At 44.4% G+C, this 22,351-nt stretch overlaps 2 protein-coding genes across 2 annotated transcripts in view; both read right to left on the bottom strand.

The window, feature by feature from the left end:
• Positions 1-5,617, bottom strand: part of LOC132447633 (cytochrome P450 2C5-like) — a 5,925-nt gene extending 308 nt beyond the window's left edge. Inside the window, exons 1-9 of the mRNA XM_060038515.1 lie at positions 4,801-5,617; positions 4,487-4,649; positions 4,072-4,224; positions 3,613-3,773; positions 3,037-3,207; positions 2,593-2,731; positions 2,063-2,250; positions 1,584-1,725; positions 1-779 (exon numbers count right to left, since the gene is read on the bottom strand). The exon at positions 1-779 is cut by the window's left edge and continues 308 nt beyond it. Coding sequence (XP_059894498.1) covers positions 595-779; positions 1,584-1,725; positions 2,063-2,250; positions 2,593-2,731; positions 3,037-3,207; positions 3,613-3,773; positions 4,072-4,224; positions 4,487-4,649; positions 4,801-4,980 — 1,482 coding nt within the window. The 5' untranslated portion in view covers positions 4,981-5,617 and the 3' untranslated portion in view covers positions 1-594. The remainder of the gene's footprint in view (positions 780-1,583; positions 1,726-2,062; positions 2,251-2,592; positions 2,732-3,036; positions 3,208-3,612; positions 3,774-4,071; positions 4,225-4,486; positions 4,650-4,800) is intronic.
• A 152-nt stretch (positions 5,618-5,769) lies between these two features.
• On the bottom strand, positions 5,770-21,737 carry ptpn11a (protein tyrosine phosphatase non-receptor type 11a). Its single transcript, XM_060038513.1, has 16 exons — positions 21,364-21,737; positions 20,705-20,827; positions 18,998-19,192; positions 18,041-18,233; positions 17,201-17,317; positions 16,811-16,924; positions 16,560-16,656; positions 16,107-16,204; positions 15,565-15,723; positions 14,748-14,879; positions 12,962-13,116; positions 10,594-10,661; positions 9,896-10,047; positions 9,365-9,480; positions 9,031-9,136; positions 5,770-8,929 (listed from the first exon to the last, which is right to left on the bottom strand). Exons 1-15 carry the CDS (start codon positions 21,375-21,377, stop codon positions 9,067-9,069), a joined length of 1,803 nt encoding a protein of 600 aa, XP_059894496.1. The 5' UTR covers positions 21,378-21,737; the 3' UTR covers positions 5,770-8,929; positions 9,031-9,066.
• Positions 21,738-22,351: the final 614 nt, after the last annotated feature.

Genomic DNA, 22,351 nt, shown 5'->3' with positions numbered 1-22,351 from the left:
TGCAAGCACTCAATTAGAGTCAATAACGGTTATGTAACTCCTGCTTTTCAGCTAATACCATCGAGAGCCGCACTCCATTGTTCGCTTCATCTACTATGTGAACAGCGCAAATGGTCTGCAAATATGAGTCTGTCTTTGTCACTCCGTCGCTGTATTTGTCTCTCTGTCTCTGACTCTCTGGATCTCTCTTTCTCCCTCTCTCTCTGTCTCACACACACACACACACACACACACACACACACACACACACACACACACACACACACACACACACACACACACACACACACACACACACACACACACACACACACACACACACACACACACACACACACACAGAGACAGAGGTATTGGCTTCTTAAAAGAAATCATAACATCGGTTGACCTTTTGTAATTGTAGGAATAACGCACCTCTATGTAGCCATAGAGTTGTGCAGTGGTCAGAGTTACCCAGTAGTGCCCTCTTGTGGTGGTCAAACTGGTCATATATATCAAGCTACTCACGGTCCAAAAGCAAGCCATTATTTATTGGATAAGGACCCATTAATGTTCGTCATCAGGTGGTTCATACTTATGGCTTTGATTTCAACTTTAATGCGGTCTTCTGGGCCTGAACGTGACTCTGTAGGGTTTGGGGGACTGGATGCCTCCGAACACGGGCGTCAGGTCAGGAGTGTCCTCTTCAGGCCACACAAACACGAAGTCCTGGAGGAGGGAAACCAAGACCAGAAAGAGTTCCATGTTCGCCAATTGTTCCCCAAGGCAAACACGAGGACCTGCATGTCAGACGGAGAGAGAGAGAGAGAGTTCCTATTATCGACTCACAGTTTTGATGTCACAAGTGAATAGAAGTGGTGGTAGAAGAAATGGCTAGAATTAGGTAATGGACCTTAATGTGCTGGTGGCCAGCCAGGACATGCAGCAATAACAAGATTAAGATGCAACTAAGACCCAAGAGGCGTGTGTATGTGTGTGTATGGGTGTGTTTGTGTGTGTGTGTGTGTGTGTGTGTTTGCATGCGTGTGTGTTTGTGTATTTTTGTGTTTTTTTTGGGGGATGGTCTTTGTGCATCTGCTCCTGAACTGGCTATACGCCACACTGCTAATCGTTAAATTAGTTGTAAAAGCATTTTAGCTCAAACCAGGGTAAATATCCGGTTTCTTTGTACTTTTGGTTAAATTTAGCAGTTTGCTTATTAAAATGCATCTGTTTGCCCAAGGCGAATGACTGATTCTTTCATCACACATTTACATAATTAAGCACAAGTTATGCAAACACATCATTACTCACAGGAGCCGATGCTGAGACTTGTAATCCCAAGACAACAGAAGTTATCTTCTAAAAATATCCTAATATGGCGCACGACTTTAAGAATGCAAATAAAAATGGCAAATGATGTTTACTTTTAGGCCAAGTCAGGATCGCTTGTTCAAATCAGATTCATAAATGCTTGAGATTAAGGGCAAGGTAAATTCCCTAAACACAAGGGATGAAAAGATTTGACTAATTTTTTTTAGAATATATACATACTATACAATCTCGATGTAATGTTGGTCACAGGGGGAAAAGTAGTTATTTACCAGCAGAAAATGCCAGGTAGGCCTCAGGCTTCCGGAAGCTTCCGTCCTGATCTAAGAAGTGTGGAGGATAGAAGTCTGATGGTCTCTCCCAGTGGGGGCCCTCAGACAGCACAGAAGTCAGGTTGGTAATCACCAGAGTCCCCTGGTCCCAAGAAACACACGGGTGAAGTGGTAGGAATGCAATGACTTTTTGGAAGAAATGAAAGTGAAGGAGAGGACACACTTAATAACGTAGTAGATCAGCCACATACTCTAACGTGTGTGTAAGAGAGACAGCGTGTCAATATGTGTGTGCGTGGGCAATGAGCTCAACCACCCATGTTCGTAGTAATGTGCATGTGTTCATGTGTACCAAATGTATGCATACAGTATTTATTTACCTAAACTATTTGTAGCATTGAGTAACAACAACATGATGCTTTCACCAAAAGCATTGTCAGCAGTCAAACACCCTCACCACCCGTGAACACGTCCCCCACCTCTGGGATGCGGTAGCCCTTCAGCGTGGTGTCCCTGGTAGTGGCGTGGAACACCCCCACTGGGGCGATGTTGGCCACACGCACCGTCTCGTGGAGGGTGGCCATCACAAACGGCATCCTGTGGCGATCTTCAAATGAAATGCCGACGCGGCCCGCCAGGCCCTCGTCCAACTCCCTCTGACAGCGGGCTGGGGGGGGGGGGGGGTAACATGTGGATGAAGGAGGAGCTTACGGCTGAACAGTGTGACCTTTCACCCTGCCACGATCACCTCGGTTTGGAATGGTTGGACGTTATGAATGTAGCGGTTCAGAGCACGGTTTTGTCCTTAGTGGATATCTAGTCTTGCCAAATAAAAACATTGGATAATTTTGAACAAAAGGGTTGGATCACAGAGGAGAAAAAAAGACCACAAGTGGTTAATGAGGCGTGAACTATGTTGTCAAAGGTACATACTGTGCATCGTTAGCATCATTAGCGAGTTGTTGGCTGGCGCGTTGTGCCGCCGGTGGGGGTGCGGACAGAGGCTCACCCTGTATGTCCCTGTGCGTGGCCAGGTAGAGGACGCCAGAGAGGATGGCGTTGGCCGTGGTGTCGGTGGCAGCGAAGTGAAGGTCAAGCAGCAGCATGACTAACCGCTCCTCCTCCAACAGGCGGCCATCTTGTGTGCTCTAATAGGGAAAGACAAATGTCAAACATGGGGTGTGTTACGATGAATCTTTCCTCATGCTCATTTACTTTTGGCATCGAGGAGATGAGCAACCTCAGTTAGTTGGTACTAAAATAGCTTTTGAAATAGCTTTCAAGCCGGACACCTGGAGATTTTTCGCAGTATGAACTAGTGGAGGACAATCGGAATGCACCCATGGACGAGGGGTGAGAGCAAGCATTCACATGGAGATCTTAGGCACACAAGTCTAAGCAAGAAGCCATTTGGGAGAGCAAGTTAGAATAGAAAACTTGCTGAAGGCCACACCTCCATCTCATCCAGATAGCAGTCAATGACATCTCGCTGTTCTCCGGGGACCCGGGAGGACTTGTGCTGCTTCACGACGCCCCTGACATGATTCTTTATGATGTCAAAGTTCTTGAATACCCTCTGGAAGGGCAGTGGAAGCCCTCGCAAAGCCGGGAACCCATCGTAGATCTATTGGAGAGCAGAGTCAGTTTGACGAATTAGCTTGTTGAAACAGGACAGATTACCGTCAGATCAGTCTTGGTCTGAAGACTGGACTTTGGACCGTGTTTTACACGATTAGGTCACTGATTTGATATTCAACTGAGTCTAAGGAGAACCTGTCTCACACATATGGAAATATGTGTGAGACTGTCCAATGATTGATTGAAATACATCAGCTCGCAATGAGCTATTGAGGTCAAGGAGCCTTAAATGGGGGAATATTAAACTTCAAAACTGAATTCATCATTGACACAACACCTGGTGGTAAAATAGGGGATCTTTGAGGAACAGTGTACAGCCCTAGGAGAAAGCAGTGCATCATGGGATTAATCTCCATGGATAAGCCCATCCGTCGCGGTGCTGCTAACTTACTGCTGCCCAGGCCCCATTGGCCACCTGAGCGTTCTCCTTGAAGCTGTTGATGATGAGCTTGTGCATCTCGTCTTTGTACTCAAAACGCTCTCCAAACAGGACAGAGCAGATCACGTTGGACGAGGCGCTGTGGATCAGAAACGAAGGATCCACTGGATCCCCTAAGCAGAAAAAAGGACATGAAATCAAATCGACCACAAAAAGTGATGTTGAGGTCAGAGTCTTCTCGTTATCAAAGGGCCGTGATAACATGCCATTTCCAAAATGTATCAATTTCTGACATCACAAGTGGGAGATACACGTTGGTTCAGTCAGGGAGGTGCCTGATTGGTTGATCAATATATCTTACATCAGGGTGGACACTCCCTCTTGTGATGTCATAAATGGCTTAAAAGGCTCGTTGAATAATCCACCTCACACCTGGTGGTCAAATAGGAGCCCTTACAACAGCTTACTTACCCAGATGGTTTTCTAAGTGGCTGCAGATGTGATGGGTCTCCTCCAAGATCTTGTTCTCCATGGTCTTTTTACCCAGACCGAAGGTCTTCATGGAGGCCAGGGCAAAGCGCCTATGTTCCTTCCACGTTGGCCCATAGTTGGCCATGATCAGCCCTAGAGGTGGGAGGAGGAAGTACAGCTGAACAACACAGGGCTTTCAGAGCAGAGACATGCCAAGATACTAAACTCCTTTAGGGGCTTTTACAGATCGCCTTTTTATCTTCATGTTTTATTAATTACAATAATGATTTACGCTCTCTATCCAAATGATCATCATACATTGAAGATGCATACAATTTTGAGGATATGTCCTTTATAAACCAGTCATCTCCTCTGTGAAGACCGCTGGGGAGATACGGAGGAGGCCAGAGCCAACCTTTATTCTCCGTCACATGGTTGATCATCAGGCCCTGGGGCCGGCCGGCGAAGTCTGCTCCCTGAGTCACCAGAGCCTGCCTGATGACCTGCAGTCCGTGCAGAAACACTGCCGGCCTGTTGCCAAGGAACAGACTGTACACGTCTCCATAACGCCGGGCAAACTAGAAGAGACATCAGTTATGATATAGAAATATAATACTAATGTACTTTATTACCGGTACATTAGAACAGAAGAATAAATACAATATTTTATTATAAAGGGAGGTGCTCTAGCATAATCAGAATCTGAAGTACCGAAGTATCACCAAATACCTTGTTGAGGTCCCTCAGTGGGTTTGTCGTGCTCAGCTGGAGTATATTCCCAAATACTGGAACAGGATCGGGGCCTGGAGGGAAATGCTTGGGCCTCCGGGGCTTCAGTTTCAGCCAGAGGAGAACACAGATGATGACAACAAGAAATATCTGCATTATGGAGTATGTGGTGGTCTTCATAAGGCTGTCCTTCCAGAAGTACGTCCTCACAGCAGAGCGTCCAAACAGGATGTCCTCACATGGTTTTACACACTGCAGAATGTCCTCAAAGATTGTCCACACTGCAGAATGACTTCAAAATATATTCCTCGCAGCTGTAAATTCTCACAAGATTGACCTAACACAGAATGTCCTATTAGCACTGTGAACAGAAGAGAATAGCAACCCAGTACGTTTGCTAGTTAAGTCTACCAGAAAATCCAAATATTTCGTAAGATTTCTTTTTGCCTCTGGCTGGAGCTTTTTTGGTTTTGTTTTGACAATGTAATTATCCACAAGAATCAGGTCAGTTCCATTGTTTTTGTTATATGGGGTTCTCTGTTATAACTGGATTATGCTAAACCAATAGAGAGCTCAGCTCAGTCTTGAGGGCTTTGAAATTTGTTATCCTTGACAAAAGACAACACGATCCATTGTTCAAGACGTTAAATGGGTTTCAAAGTTCTAAATAACATTTATTGAGTTAGGTGATAGGATGCTTTTAGGTAACATTTCTTTGAAACACTGCACCACAAATGGGATTATCAGATGCATTTAGAATATCTTGCAAATATTTAAATTTTTCTGTAGCCTCCATTCCTATAACTATTATAACTTTGTGCATGTCAAATCATCAGAGCAAACAAACTCAACATCCATGGAAATGGTGTTCATTTTAGTTTTGGCCTTTAGCTTATTCCTAATTAAATCAGTTAGTTTGTAATGGTCCAAAACTGAATTAGTGCATGCACACACAAACCACCACACAAATGAATGAGGCATGAGCTAGCCATTTATTGTTATTGAAGTTAACATGGTTAACTGCATTGAAAGTCATACAATACAATAAACCTCATAAGTGTTTTGCAAGGGAGACGCCTCTCTTTGTCAGAGAGAAACCTGTCCTGTAGGAATATACATACATTATATCTTATTGGCAAGTAGATATGCTTGGTAAGTACATTGTCCTCTACCAGGTACTCATGTACAATATACATGTTAAAAAATATAGTTTGTTTGCATTGCAATCACGGTTCCTCCTCTTCTTTTTGTTCAGGTGATGTTCAGGATGACAAAATTCACATTAATGTGTTACGAGTTCTTGAATGATCTAAAGAGCACTGTGTTGTTTTCAATAGCTATCACATACACATAAGCATATGCATAGAAGGCACATCTATGCATTGTAATTGCTTATAATATTAATAATAATTATAAAGAATGAGTTTTGTCAATGTTCTGTGAATTAAAAAAAGAAAAGCCAAGTCATTCAGGAGTGTGAATGTCTCACAAAGATGGCCATGGCCGTACAGAGCAACACCTCCGGACATAAAGACGAGACAAAAAAACACCACAAGGACAAGGCCACTAAACAGCAGAAGGACACGCGAAACAGACGGACGGACAGACAGACTCATACATCCTAACGATACGACAAATGAAGAGGAAGAACTGAAAAACCTGCAGACGGGACAGTAGCACGTAGAAGCTCAGTTAACTCAGTCAATTCAATGCGTATGATTTAAGACGAGAAGGAACTAAAGAGAATACGTTGTGTCGTACAGAAATGGATTCAGGCTTCAAGGAGTCCCTTTGAGACGAGCGTTAGGGTGGTGTTGTGCTGGAGGGCTCCTTGGAGAGGGTGGACCCACACCCGCCTCCCCGTGGGAGGAGGAAACCTCCAGGGTTGGGGAGGGGGGGTGGGAAGGCCTCTGAACCCTGGATGAGTGAGTGTTGAGAACGGCCCCTTAAGGCGGGTCGGCCAGGAGTCCGTACATCCTCTCCCCGCTCCAGAATATTCCCTTGAGACGTTTCTTTCCAGGGGAGATGTCACACAGACTCAAAACATCGTCAGAAAGACTGACTTCCCCCCCCCACCCCCAAGGCGCAAATAACATCACAAAAACACGAATGGAGCAAATGAGCAGAAAAAAAAAAATTACAATGTACAGCCGACATCTGAGAATGAAGTGGGTCGGTGAGTCTTCTCATCAGTTAGAACAACAACAACCATAATAATAATAATGCACATATAGTATCAGCCCTGGATTCATCGTTCCCAGGAATACTGCAGCTCACTGGTAAAGTACTCGGTTCTCTATCAAAAAACAGTTTAATGCTTTTAGTGTGACGACATTACATAAGTAAAAATAAAAATACTACTAGTAACCGATGGGGCACCAATGGCATATAAAACCGCCATCTCGAATGTTTAATGCAGTGTGTGTGTGTGTGTGTGTGTGTGTGTGTGTGTGTGTGTGTGTGTGTGTGTGTGTGTGTGTGTGTGTGTGTGTGTGTGTGTGTGTGTGTGTGTGTGTGTGTGTGTGTGTGTGTGTGTGTGTGTGTGTGTGTGTGTGTAAACATGGGGGTGGGGTTGTTTGTTTGAGTGGGGCCCTTTAAAGTCCCATCACCACGGCGACAAAAAACTCTTGGTAAATGTCACCGCGACAACGTCAGACAGCGACCGTGAAAGTGAAATACATGTGGAGGTACGCTCCGAACAGGCAGCGAAACGGGCCTCCTTCACTCAGTGAAGAGCGGAAAGAAAACAATGTAATACGATTTAAAAATGAAAACCAATAACCCAACTCGTCTTTTGGCAGCGGTGTGCCCATGGCGTTGCCCGCAAGCTCTAGTGAGTAACACACCGACGGAGAATCACACCTCGACTGAAAACCCATTTTTAAGTGTCAAGAAATGAACGACTAGAAGTGCAGGAGTGTTAGGGGGGAGGATACGGGGGTACGGGGGGGGATGCATGAATATTATGAAGATTATACATTCCTTCTATCCCTAACATTATTGTTTCATGTATCCATGATGGCGTAACAAGGCTTGAAGTAGTGGCGGTGATGCTGCGCAGAAGCAGCAACAGAACATAGCGTTAAGGACACTCGGCTGGAGCTGAAGGGAATGGTGACAGACGGACGGTTCCATCGGGACAAAGACGACCTCACTCTGGGGGGGCGGTGCAACCGGAAAAAAAAGGGTAAAAGTCTTAAGACTGGACAAAAGACTGAATGGATCAGCTTTCGTTCCAAGGCAGTTCTTGAGAGACATACATCCTCGTGTGTAGGAGGGCGAGTGAGGTTAGCATATGATACAACTGTTACTATAGAAACACACAACGCGGCCGGTCAGTGATGCTTCAATCGTTTACATTGGTCTATAAAATACAGGTAAAACTACATTCCCCAGTGGGGTCGGGGGGACTATTATGCTTCTTCCTCCTCAGCGAAAAAACTATCGACGGCCATGCCGCGTCACCGCTGAGGAGGCCAACCGGGCGGAAAAGATATCTGCGAGGAGATGTTGAACGAAATCATCGGTGGATTTGGCACGAGCCGACGTCTTTACCTCTCGACAAACTTTTCAACTAAAATCTAAATTGGCGTACATTTCCTTTGGTTAATTATAAAAACACCATAATAAACAGACAAGAGTAAGTACACAGAAAAAGAAAAAAAAAAAGGGCAAAATGTTAGTCAGGGGGTGTGGGCGGTCGGGGTGGGGAGGGGGGGCTTGGTGGACATTCCCGCGGTGGTCGATCGTTCGCTAGATGCAGCCCTTGTTGCGGGGGTGGGGGTGGGGGTGGGTTTAGAAGGCGACCCCCACACCGTGGTTAAGTTGGGTTTTTAGCGCGGCCGCCCCCCTTCCAAGGAGGCTCCTCTGACAATCACAGTGGTTTAGAATACACCTAGAGCAGGGGGTAGAGGGTCAGAGAGGCTCTGGTGTTAGGTCTACCTCTCTCGCCCTCCTCTCTCTCTCTCCCTCCCTCCCTCCCTCCCTCTTGCCCTCTCTCCCCCTCCCCCCTCTCTCTCGTCGATGTCATGTTGTTTTCCATTGTTTTCTATTGTTCCATGTCCGCAACACGGTTTCAAGTCTCAGGCGTCAAGGTGTGGCTGGCAAAAATCGTTCAGGTGTCAGGTTCCTGGAGGACGAGGGGGAAAAGACAATCCAGGGCTGTGATTGGCCAGAGCTCCGTCAGAGGTGGTGGGTTTCGATTGGATGTCGTCGTTGCGGTGTGTTTACCTGGAAATGGTGGCTCGCCGGGTTCCCTGCGGCCCCTCATCTGAAGCTCTTCTGCTGCTGCATCAGACCCACGTTCTCATACACCCTGGAGCTGTCCTCCCTCATTCTGCACACGCAAACACACGTTAGTTGTACGCCACAACGAAGATTCCTTGAAAGCTTTGCAATGGGTGGGACACACACACACACACACACACACACACACACACACACACACACACACACACACACACACACACACACACACACACACACACACACACACACACACACACACACACACACACACACACACACACCCCTGAAGGCGGTGCCGTTGGCGGGCGGGACTCACTCTGTGCAGATGGGCGTTGGGATTGGCGTGCAGGGCGGCAGGGGGCTCTGCTCTCCGGTCAGGTCCAGCATAGAGTACTTGATGTTGGTGTACTCGCGCCCCTTGATCTTGCTCTTCTGCAAAGACGGCAACGAGGGAGGACGGTGTGAGGAAACCACGGTGGCGATGTGGAGAGTAGACACCGTGCCCCTCGGGTCAAGGGTTAGAGGTCTTAATAAAGGGCATTTCTTCCAAATAGAAATTTTAATAAATTCAGCCCACTAATTTAAAAAATGTGTTAATCATTATGACCGTTGCATTGAAAAGCTGCCAAAATAAAATACTTTAAAGACAACTAACTTAAATTATATTTTATAACAAATACAGAAAAAAAAAAAAAATATATATGCTAAATATCACATTAAATGGAGTAACCCTTCCTACGATAATCGGAAGTGCAGCACGTTAGCAGGACAATGACCATATTCAACGAAAGGGTGGACTGCTAAGAAGCGGTCCACCCTTTTGAAGTCATTAATGCCAGGATCCCACCTGCTCCTCCTCGATGCGTCTCTGCAGGGTCTCGATGTAGTGCTGCACGGCCATGTAGATGAAGCGGTACTGGGCCTCGGTCTGCACCATCCCAGAGCGCTGGGAGCGCACCATCTGGATGGTCTTGGGCACGTCGATGTCACAGTCCACCCCTTCAGGACACAAAGCATTGGGTGTCCACGCTCAACATCCCCACGGTCTCCCTGGGCCTTACCCAGGGATCATCTCTATCCAAAGTCCAGCTTTTCTAACTTTGCTGGGTAAATGAGGTCCACTGTGATTCTCTTCCACTTAAAGGACAAGTAAAGTATCTACTTAGCAGGGGAAATTCAGCCTCAGAGTTAAAAGAAAATTGATAATCTGCACATGACGGACAAGGTTTTAGAAGAAACTGACACATTGAGTTCGAGCAAATGTCAAACATTCTCACTTGATCCAATAGAAAAACATTTGACTGAAAAAAAGGATTATAACCTTTGAAAGTGTCCCTATCTTACAGTTGGTACAGGAACTAGGGTTTTTTTTGTGGGAGAAATAAGGCTGAAGGGTAAAATTAGCTGGGTAGCCTGAACTATACAGTGTTAACCAATACATTATGACATTTTCTTAAATGGTGGTTACCTAGTAAAATGGTTTGCATTGTAAAAGCAGTTCTACATACTGAAAAAAACAAAACAATGTAGTTGACATATCCGTACCTTTTTCTCTTATCACATCTATTAGGATGTCGATCACGATGAAGGTGCCTGTTCGTCCAATCCCAGCACTAGAGAGGAAGAAAATGAGAAATCATTACATCACGGGCGATCAATACATCAACCGCCTATGGCCCGTGACCACGTTCCTCGGTCTAAAGAAATGGGAACTCACACAATTTATATTCCATCATATCAAACGTGCCTCAATAATCAGAATAAAGTATTTTTGATCTAATCTTGAATCCAGAACCAGGCAGTGGTTTATATACTCCAGGGGACCTCCTCTATTCCAACACATTAAAAGGTGACAATGTGTACGACCTGCGACCCTCTTGGTTGATACCATTTACTTGGCAGTCTCAAAATAATAACATTAAGGCCGCTTAACCTCGCCCCTACAACTCACTGTGGGTGCCAGCTTTCAGTCAATAACAACCAGCGGCCAAAGTCAACGCGCTGGGGTCGTGGCACAACCCAGCTGCTCAACGCTCCTCTAAAATCTGCCAAGATGAACGCTGTTTTTAGCCCTCTTCTTTCGTTTGGTTTATTTTGCAGCTTTTTGTTTGGTTTATTTTGCAGCTGAAGACATAAGCTCCGCTAATGTCTGTCATTTGATACTCCTCTACACAGGTCAAGGACGCCCTCTGGAGTAACTACAGCCACTACAAGGAAACAGATTGTACACCAGGATGGTGTAAATTGAGTAAAAATGTCTGAAGACAATATATCAGGTATAGGGTGAAATTGTATGCATGAGATTGTCGTTGTGTGTAGCCATCAGTATGTACTGCAGATATCTAGATCATTTTAGTTTAGAAATATATATATATATATATATATATATATATATATATATAAAAGTCAATCGTATACATCGTCACCCCAAAGTTCAATGCAAAAAAAACATTGAATAGCCTAGAAGTCACCAATCTCCCACACCCAGGTGTCCCCGGGCTCAGCTAGCGCAGCCCTGCTGTATGGGGAGGGAGTGTAACTGTACGTCCACACCAGGAGCAAAGTTTCGCTGCGAATTTTTCTGTTCGCTTTGGTCGCTCAAGTCGCTCATGACGTACAATTCAATTATGCAGACGCATTTAAAGGAGCCGTATGCGTTTAGTAGGCCCTACAGACAGCCATATCAAATAGTGAACTCTCCCATACACCTTGGCCATATTGCCGAGACGGTTTTGCTTGTTCGATAAAGTGCTTCGACAACAAGTAGGACAGTGATTCCCCCCAATATAAAAAAAAATCCTAAAATGTAGGCTAATTAATTACAACCGAGAACAAAAAACCCTGCGTGCTGTAGTAGTTGAAATATGTTTCACTGATCTGGATCTGCAAATCATGATCTGCACTCATTCGTCGCATTCAAAACAAATAGACATTAGCGCACATGGCTAATTTGCATACGTGCACAGGACTGGTTGGCTCCGCAAGGCAAATAATGGAACATATCTATCTATCTAGGTCTTTCTGTCTATCTATCTATCAACACGTGTCTAGTTTTAATGTGATGTATTGTGTGTATGTCCAGTCAGACTTGTTCTGTGTGGTCTTGTAGGCTACTGTCCTGTGTGGGCCGAACCACCTAAATGGATTCCCGACGATTTGTGTCGTTTGGTATTAATAAAGACTTGACTAGGCTATCTATCTAGACTATTTAATTAACAATTATTCACCTCAGGCTCCGTGAATAGTGGGGAATAGAGGGATAAAAGACAAGAGATATATCCCTTGTCATTTATCCCTCGTCTTGTCGATTAGTTTGTTTATGTGACGATTTCAAAAACTTTTTTGGTTTTGTTTAAAGCATGCTACACGCGATTGGTTGGTTAGATTGGTGGCATGTAGAGCAAATTAAAATGAGTCCCGCTTAAATATGAACGTTCTAGATGTAGCCTATAAATACTCCCGCTTATCATCACTTGATATCCAAACCACTATGGCGTTTCGATCTCTGAACTGAAAAAGGGTGGGTTCGTACAACACCGGGTGCCCAGTTACAGCCGCGATTAATACTTCAGCCGACATTTTGTTCAGTGAGTGAATAAAGGTAGGTAGGAACCAAAGTGCCTGCCGATGTTCCCTGGGATCCACGCAAGCGAAGAGCGTCTACATTCCGATTGGCTGTCAGTGTTTGGCCGCTGAAGCGAATAATAGTCATTTGCATAAAGTTAAAAAGTTTTCAACTTCTTTTTGACGCTCTGGTCGCTCAACTTTGGTCGCTGGTAGCGTTGGTCGCTTTGGTCGCTTTGGTCGCTCTTGCCCATAGAAAGTGAATGACTTCCGGCGATTTGGTCGCTCAATTCGCTTCTGGTGTGGACGGACAGTAACGGTATACTTTAGGCTCTGGGTGTCTGTATACCTGCAGTGCACCGCTATGGGGCCAGCCTCCAGGATGCTCTCCTGTTTCAGGTTGACCTCCTCCAGGAAGTCCAGCACACCTCCGGGGTCGGTGGGCACGCCGTGGTCGGGCCAGGCCCGGAAGTGGTACTGCCAAACGGTCCGCTCCGTGTTCCCCTGTTACAGTCAGGTAGAAGCCCAGCGTTGCAGTGCGAGCTCTACTTCAGTGCATTGGTACACAGTCCTCAAAGCTTTGAGGTAAGTAATGCATTGAAATCAATAAAACATATATTTAAATAGTTTTACTCAATAGTAGTAATAATCATTAATAATAGTGTGGTTTTCTTAAAAGGTGACATATTATACCACCAGGTGTGAGTAATTAGCCGGTACAAGCCGTTTTGAAAATCTGCCTCTTCTGACATCACAAGTGGGCGTGTCCACCTAGATGTGTGCTGGATAGATCAGTCTACCAGCCTACCCAGTGGACTGTAGCAAACGTTGCTCATCTAGCCGTCATACATCTAGGTGGACACGCCCACTTGCGATGTCAAAACAGCTTGTAACGGCTACTCACTCACACCTGGAGGTATAATATGTCACTTTTAAGAACACGGCGCTATCCTTAAGACCACTGCGCTATCCTTAAGACCACGGCGCTATCCTTAAGAGCACGGCGCTATCCTTAAGACCACTGCGCTATCCTTAAGAACACGGCGCTATCCTTAAGACCACTGCGCTATCCTTAAGACCACTGCGCTATCCTTAAGACCACTGCGCTATCCTTAAGACCACTGCGCTATCCTTAAGAGCACGGCGCTATCCTTAAGACCACTGCGCTATCCTTAAGACCACTGCGCTATCCTTAAGAGCACGGCGCTATCCTTAAGACCACTGCGCTATCCTTAAGACCACTGCGCTATCCTTAAGACCACGGCGCTATCCTTAAGAACACTGCGCTATCCTTAAGAACACGGCGCTATCCTTAAGAACACGGCGCTATCCTTAAGAACACGGCGCTATCCTTAAGACCACTGCGCTATCCTTAAGACCACTGCGCTATCCTTAAGAGCACGGCGCTATCCTTAAGAACACGGCGCTATCCTTAAGAACACGGCGCTATCCTTAAGACCACTGCGCTATCCTTAAGAACACGGCGCTATCCTTAAGACCACTGCGCTATCCTTAAGAACACGGCGCTATCCTTAAGAACACGGCGCTATCCTTTAGACCACTGCGCTATCCTTAAGAACACGGCGCTATCCTTAAGAACACGGCGCTATCCTTAAGAACACGGCGCTATCCTTAAGAACACTGCGCTATCCTTTAGACCACTGCGCTATCCTTAAGACCACGGCGCTATCCTTAAGACCACGGCGCTATCCTTAAGACCACGGCGCTATCCTTAAGACCACTGCGCTATCCTTAAGAACACGGCGCTATCCTTAAGACCACTGCGCTATCCTTAAGAACACAAGCAGCAGTCGTAGAGTGACCGGTTTCGCAACTGGAAGGGGTACTGGATCTGTCCAGGGCTCTTCTTAGCAAAGTGTTGAGGTGTCCCTGATGAAGACACCTCCCCCTAAGCGCTCTCGACCAGCTGGATGTTTCCTCGCATGGACACCACCATGCAATCATCAGTATACAGTGCATCAGTAGACGGTTGTGGGTTTACCGTCCCTCCTAACATGGTGGCACATGACCTCCTGTGGTCGCGTGTGGAACTGCTGGCCTCCAGCGCTGGAGTAGGTAATGTGATGAACTTGTAACGACAAGCTCACATTACAAGAGGGTGATGAGCCTCTTACCTGTCCAACCTTGGATAGTTTGAGTTCTCTGAGCGTGTAGTCGTGGGCGGCCGTCTCCTTGACGTTTCGGACCCGCATGGCTCCGTACTCCTTCAGGGCCGACACGTCCGGCCAGTATTTCACACACTTACTCTGGAAGAAGAGGAGCATACCCGTTTTACTGGTAGTATTGTTCTTAAGGGTAGGGCAGTACTGCACAAACTTTCTCTGGAAGATGAATATGTATAAGTTTTACTTGTAGTACTGCCCCGTTTACTTTAGAAGAAGAATATATACGTTTTACTGGTACAACTTCACACATTTACTCTAGAAGATGAATATATATAAACGTTTCACTGCTAGTACTTCACACATTTACTCTAGAAGATGAATATAAGTTTTACTAGCAGAACTTTACACATTAACTCTGGGAGAGGAATAGACACTTTTTACTGGTAGTACCTCACACATTAAGTTGCAAAAAACATGCTTTCGATTTCTTTCCTAGAATCTTATTCCAATTGTTTGCGTGTTCATTCATATTTTACTGGCAAAGGATCGTTGGAAATACCTTGTATGCAAATCATACAGATCCTTCATGCCACTCATTGCATAATTGTCTATCTTTGAAATCATTTGTGTTTAAGTTGATTATTAAAAAAGCGCACTGCTACACAAATAACAAAATAAAGAATGATATTTTCACTAAACTGATGTGTAAAACAAAATATATATTTAAAGAAAAAATGTGGGGCACTCAAAAATATTGCTGAAATGCTTTCTTCAACACAATAGTTAGATAACATAACGAACATTGTAGTCTTTGGCCTGGGCTTACCTTTCCCCTCTCCACCTCCTTGGTCGTCATGACGATGACCCTAGAGTTCTCCTGGAACACCATCCTCCAGAAGTCGCTGATGGTGTTCTGCAGGCAGCCCTGCGTGGCGATGTAGCTCTTCTTCAGCTTGGTGCTGTTTGACTTGGACTCCAGCTCGGGCTGTACACACACACACACGACGAATAAGGGCAGGTCAATAATTCTATGTCATCATTTATCGTCTTTGGACTGTATTGTATTAATCCTGATAAGAAGATATGCGACTAGTTTGATACTTAAGATGTTCATATACTTCACTGTAATGACCCCCAGTTAAGACTTAAGAAAAGTATTTCGATAATTCTATACATCAACTTCAAGTTTGGAAAATGGTTCTTTCAACACTTAAGAATCTCATCGAATCTGAACCTGACATTTACCAATGCAAGAATTGTTTAATGCACAGAATAATAAACCAGGGGGTTATTTTGTGTGTGTATATGCATGCACTGTATGTGCATGCGTCAGTGTGTTTGTGTGTGTGGAGGGTAGAGTAGAGTCACCATGATGTCAGTCACCACCATGATGAGATTAGCGTTGATGTAGTCGGAGCCCGCCTCAGTGTCATCGCCGTCGTTGAGCACCACGCGCGTGTGGTCGACTGCAGAGGAGAGGGGAGACCGACACACAACCCCCTGTTAACATACTGGGATCATACAGGCACGTCAGGTGAATCCGTGTTACGGTTGAGATAACACCAAGAGTTCAGGTGATTCATAACCTGCCATCATTAAGATGACAGGTCAGGTGAATTCATGTTAAAATTAAGATACCACAGAGAGTACAGGTGAATTCATATACAGATGAAGATACTACAGAAAGTTTAGCAAAATTCGTGTTAAGATTGCACAGAATTCACGTGAATTCATATGTAATTTAGCTTCAAGGTGAACTCATTCAGATTAAGGATAAACAGGATCTCAGGTGAGTTAGGAGAACAGGATGGAGTTCCTTACAGGGAAGGATGTTTTTGTAGCGGTTCTTATTCTTGTTCTCTGCCCGCTGGCCCTCCTTGCGACTGTACAGTAACTTGCACTCTTGCTGTTGCAGCGTCTAAGTGGAGAGAAAGTGGGTACAGTGGGCATGATGACATGAGGGAGAGCTCATTTATTGAAGTAACCAAGTCAGTCGTTCACAAACTCATTCATTCATTGAATGAGAGAAAGGTATAACCAATCCGGCACCCCATCCTTGTGCGGGCCCTTACCTCGAACTCCTCCCAGAAGCCCTGTTTGACCTTGTCCGTGGCCTCGGCCAGCTTGCTCAGCTCCCTCACGCGGCTCTCGATCTCTGCGGCGTTGATGCGGGTCGTGTTGAGCGGCTGGGGAGCACAGCGACGTCATCAGTACATCATAATGCAGCCGGCTTTTAGCCAGAGCTACTGTGAATCATTTATGAGATCAAATGTGCTGCAGGTTAGAATTAAGAGCCATTATTTGAGTGTAATTTGGGGGGAAAAAGATGGCACAGTCATCCATCAGCTCTTAGGGAGGGAAATCCACTGTGAGAATATCTGTATGAGACCATTTAGATTTCAGTTCTAAACAAGGGGCCGGCGAGCCGAGATGGCCGCCCATGGGTTGTCCGGTGGGGGTACCTGTTTGAGCTGGAGCACGGTTCCCAGTGTCTCCACCATGGGGTTCTTCTTGTAGTGCTCCACAAGGTCTGTGAGCGAGTCAAACTTCTCCCCACCGCCTACGTCATACATGTCTTGCTGTAGAGACACCACACACAAACCCATGGGTCTTTTACATATCGCTGTCAAAACATATAATGTCTTCCCATGCTTATGCTGATGCTGATGCTTTGCTACAGTGTTATAGCGAACTAGACTCCAGGGCGGACTTGACCCTGATACGGTTTATTGGTCAACATCTTTCTTCTTCTTCTCCATTTCTTATTTTAATTTCCTCCTGGAGGAAGTGAAGAAGTGTCATCTCACTTCTATGTTAATGAAACTGAAGTCAGACGCAATTCTAACCATGGCCTTGCAGTCACTTCAATACAAAATACTGGGATTCCCTCTTTAACATTGTAGGAGACTAAAACCCATGCAATATTCTATCAACGTTCAAAACTAGGAAATTAACCTTTCTGGAGACTTGAAAACAATAACTTATCCATGCCATGACCCACTTGTGGAGCTACTGGCCCAGCACCCACCTGATATTCTGTGCAGTAAAATAAGCAATACAGATTTCCTTCCCATGTCCAAAAAGTGAAATAATGAACAGTTCTCAATGTATATTTTTGTTAGACACGCTATTTCCCCTTTAAAAAAAAACAACGTTCAACTGAAAAAACACAGCGGGTACTATGCATGCATACTGTTTATATATTTTAGTACAGTATTTATTGTGCGCGTTCCACTTGGAGCTCTGTATGGGGCAGGACCCACTGCTAGAAGACCACTGGCTTAAAACACAGAGGGGCTTACCTGACAGCGGATCATGACGTGGGTGACTTTGGGTTTGTTGTCAGCGCTGTCCGTCTTGTCATCCCCGGTGCGCACAGACAGGACAAAGTCTCCCGGGTGACTCTGGCTCTCCCTCACCAGGAAGCTGCCGTTCTTACCCTTCTCCGTCAGCAGCTTCTCGGCCTCCCGGCCCGACAGGTGACCGTGGAACCATCTGACCGCACACGCACACACACACGGGAACATTGTTTGAAGATTAATCAAATGACAAGGGGCTAGAGAGTCTAGTGGTTAGGGTTCTAGACTGACAAAAGATTCTCCAGCTCCAACGCCCGCAGTTTACCTTTCGAGAGAAGCCTTACCCCACCCTGCTCCTGAATGAGAAGTATCTAAAATAATTCCTGTCGCTTTGGATATAATCATCGATTTAAAAAGGACAGAAATAATGAATTACATTTTACTTTCAAATCACACTTTTTAAGTCCAAATAACCATAACATTGAAACAAGGACACAGATGGTTTGTGACTATTTGGCTTTGATTCTCTTGTAAAGTTAACCCACCCTGAGTTTGGACGCCTGTGAGTGCGTTTTACCTTTTGGGTGATCGTATGAGTTTCGAATCTTGATAAAACGGTTGAAATTCTAAATGGTTGTAGAATGCAGAAATTTTCTTGTGGAAACAAGGCTATTCTTCAGATTTAAATAAATCAATGAAATCAAAGAAACGAGTGAATTTTCATTAGTACAGTAACTAGGGCAAAGTTTTGACAAAGATTGCATATTTTCGTTGCATAAAGAACTTCCGACATGTTGCTCAGACTCTGTTTATTTAATCTCCCCAAACCCAAAAAGTCAAGAATCAACAGCCATTCAAATCAATAAATCAAGTCAGGTGGCCTGGCCTAGCCTATGCTCCATGTCTCCCTCTCATGCACAGACGCGCGCTCACCCACACACACATACCATTCCCACTCACCTTTCTGAGGTGGGGTCGGCACAGTTGAGTGGGTACTTGAGCTCGATGACGTCTCCGTTCTTCTCCTTGAGCTGCCCGTGGTGCTCCATGTAATACTGCACCAGCTCCGCCAACGTTGCGAACTTCTCCCCGCCATAGAGATCGTAGTAGTCCCCAGTGTTCTGGATCTTAATGTGGGTCACGGCGCCATTTCTCCTGCACAGCATTAAGAGATCCATTGTTCCACAGCGGGCTAACAAGCAGCTCTTCATAATAAAGTGAATATCAAGTCAATTAATGCCTTTTTTCCCCCTTCTATAAAAGACCTACTGTAAAAAGAGTGCCTAAGCAGAATCTCTTGTCTCTCCAAACATTATGAAGGATGTAATTATAAATTTGAACCTGACATTTAAGTTACTTTTATTTGGGGGTATGGTGGTCGAGGTTGCTTGGTGATGAATATAGACGTTGGATTAAAAAATAACAGGGCCTTGAAGTGTCAGCTAAAATGTAATCTTCAATGTAAATGATGCAAGGTTTAAAAATAAAAACAGGATCCTTAAGCGTGGGAGGAAGTTACTAACTCGGGGGTTGAATCTAAAACGGCACATATCTGTCATGTTTGGTCAGCCATGTTTCATCAACTGTATCTGTGAAAACTGTTGATATTACCATGCTGTGTGGGGGGCTACAGAACTGGGAAAACAAAGTTAAATGACAGACTTCAAGTCAAGAAACCGTACGCTTAAAATATGTTACATTTGATACCACACACAGAGGACTATAATGACTGACCCCTATTTAATGTCAAACATCAATAACCGAATAGATCAAATCCGAACAAACAGTAATTTGTAGTACTTAAGGGTTGAGCTCTATAACTAACATTTTTAACAAAAAGGTGGAAGCATGTCAAGCTCCTAGCACACAACTTAGCACTTGTAATGACTAACTTTATGAATGACTGACTTTATGATTTTCCATAAAACATAGCATTGTCTCTATGAGTGGTAGACTTCGGTGAGCGCCTAAACAATTCAACCTTGCTAAAAGTAACTTTTGACCTGTCTGGTTCCTTTTAAAATATGCAATAGAAAGCAAACAAAATCAAAATCATACTATTTAGGTGGGGGTTGACAGGAGTAAAATGAGATATATAAAATCGATGGATGAACCAATGGCCCATGATAAGGAATGAATGTTAGTTTGGGATTTTAAATGATGCTCTATAGGGGAAAGATTAACCACTAAACATATCAAGTAAATAAGAAAGGTTATTGCAGGTTAACAATGCTGTTACTTAAATAAACAAGCTGAATCTAATTGAGGGGCATCTGATAGAACAGGTTGAAGCGATCATAAAATAAAGTTGGCCATGTTGGCATAATGTCTAATGTTAAAAGACTGCCAGGCGCATAACTCATAATGCTTCATGAAAGTCTCTAGCCACAGGGAGTAACAATTCTCAGAAACAAGTGGGCTTCAATTTTTTGCGAGTATTCATTTCTTGATTTAAAAAAAAGGACCGTGACTCAGGGTCAAATCAACTAATAAACCAACAGAAAAGCATCTTGGTCAGAGCTTATTTCTATTTGAATGGGCTGTAGGACATATTTTAACATTGGAGGCCCACGATGACATTGAGTGTGTTGCCCAACATATTTGTTGTATACCCTTATTAGGAAGTGGGAGAAGGATGATCCAAACTTCCCGGGTAATACTGCTTACCGTACTGAGAGAGTAAAGTCGCCTGGGTTACTTTTACTCGGTCTGGCCAAAAAGCTCCCATCCACTCCGCGAGTCAACAGCAGATTCTCAGCCTCCACGCCGGTGATGTTCGGGTGGAACCACCTAACCATACGACAACAAGTTAAATGTCTCGGTTGCATATATATAAATATATAGATAGATAACGTTACACATGCAGGCACTATCGTCCCTATCGATTACATATTTTAGTTCAACCTCAACGCCTGATACCTAGCTCTACGTCATGTCCGTATTCCCTGGCTTGAAAATGAAAACACTGACATTAAATGTATGGATGTGGATTCATCAGCAGACAATACCGTAGCATGGAGACCACCACCACAATAGAGCAGTCCTGCTGTTCTTTAGGGCTAGAAGCACCGAAGAACTACTTTGCATGCGTGTTGTGTGTGATTGTTTAATGTGTACTACCAAGTGGTCTTCGGTCGACAGTTATGTAGCCTTCATTAAACCTATGTACTAAGTTACCGGTTCACATCCTTATTGAATGCTTGGTACGCTTCTGTAAAGAGGAACACGATGCACGATCAATGTACCAGAAGGTTTGCCACCGACCAGTGTTGTTTACGAGCCCAACAGACGCTAGTCCCCATAACACAGTTTTCTGGTCCCCTTACCTTCGAGATGTCATTTTTTTCGCTCCTCACTTCCTCGCTAGGAGTTTTAATGCTTTTACTAGCTGGCGGACGTTTCCAACTATTGACGCCTTTCCTCACACAAAAAAGCGCTTCATTAGTCCACACCCAGTCAGAACCCGCATCAAAATACTGGCAGTGACTGGAAATGTTAATAACGTTAGCTAGGAAAAGTCTCTAGGCCTCGGCCCCAGAGACTTCAGAACAAGTCGATAATTGGACGTCACCAAACATGCGACACAATAAAGGGTTCGTGTGATTTATCGTCCAGTGTAGCCACAGTCCACCGGAGCCCCTCCCTTGTAATGAAAAACAACAGGGCCTCGGCCAACCGGCGTCCTAAGTGAGTTATATTAAAGAGGCCTATCACTTTCTCCGTGCGCAGGCGCGCTACGATACAACGTTCGACAGCTCGGGATGCGTTCGGGAAATCTACTGGCCCTCGGAAACAGGGAAACTGGAAAACTGGAAAACTTAGGAGGCAACCAAAACAAGCTTCGCAGACAAATATTTTCCATATATTTAGAATAACCCCTCGTGATTAAAATCAATATTACACATTTTCTGAGCATTTTTATTTTCATATTTCATTCGTTAGGATGACCGTCTTGGTCTGTTACATATTAAAGCACACTGATTTTAATCCATAATGGATTGGATTCACCTCTCATTCTCTAATTCAGATCCACATGCTTTTCTTCATAAAACACTTTTAGACAATTTGCATTAGATATGGAAGAAGTTTATAATTTCGATACAACTTGAAAACACACAAGCGTACACACAAAAAGTGACTTCGACATTATTGTCAGCAGGTAAATCAGCTTTACAATGATATTGTACATCTGAACTTAGGTAAATATTATACAAGGTGAAAGAACAACAATATTGGACACTTAAAACAATGTCAGCCAATGTACTTTATGCAATATAAAAAAATAAATAATAATATTGGTTATTGATAAATAAT

This window comes from Gadus macrocephalus, chromosome 19 (assembly GCF_031168955.1).
Source record: "Gadus macrocephalus chromosome 19, ASM3116895v1".
Lineage (NCBI taxonomy): Eukaryota > Metazoa > Chordata > Actinopteri > Gadiformes > Gadidae > Gadus > Gadus macrocephalus.
Note: the sequence above shows the minus strand (reverse complement) of the source record. Positions and strands in the feature narration are given on the sequence as shown.

Coding starts and splice junctions, on each gene's coding strand:
- ptpn11a (XM_060038513.1), bottom strand. Junction 16,657..16,810: donor GCTTCTGGGAGGAGTTCGAG/GTAAGGGCCCGC, acceptor CTCTCCACTTAG/ACGCTGCAACAGCAAGAGTG. Junction 9,481..9,895: donor GACGCATCGAGGAGGAGCAG/GTGGGATCCTGG, acceptor CCGTCTTTGCAG/AAGAGCAAGATCAAGGGGCG.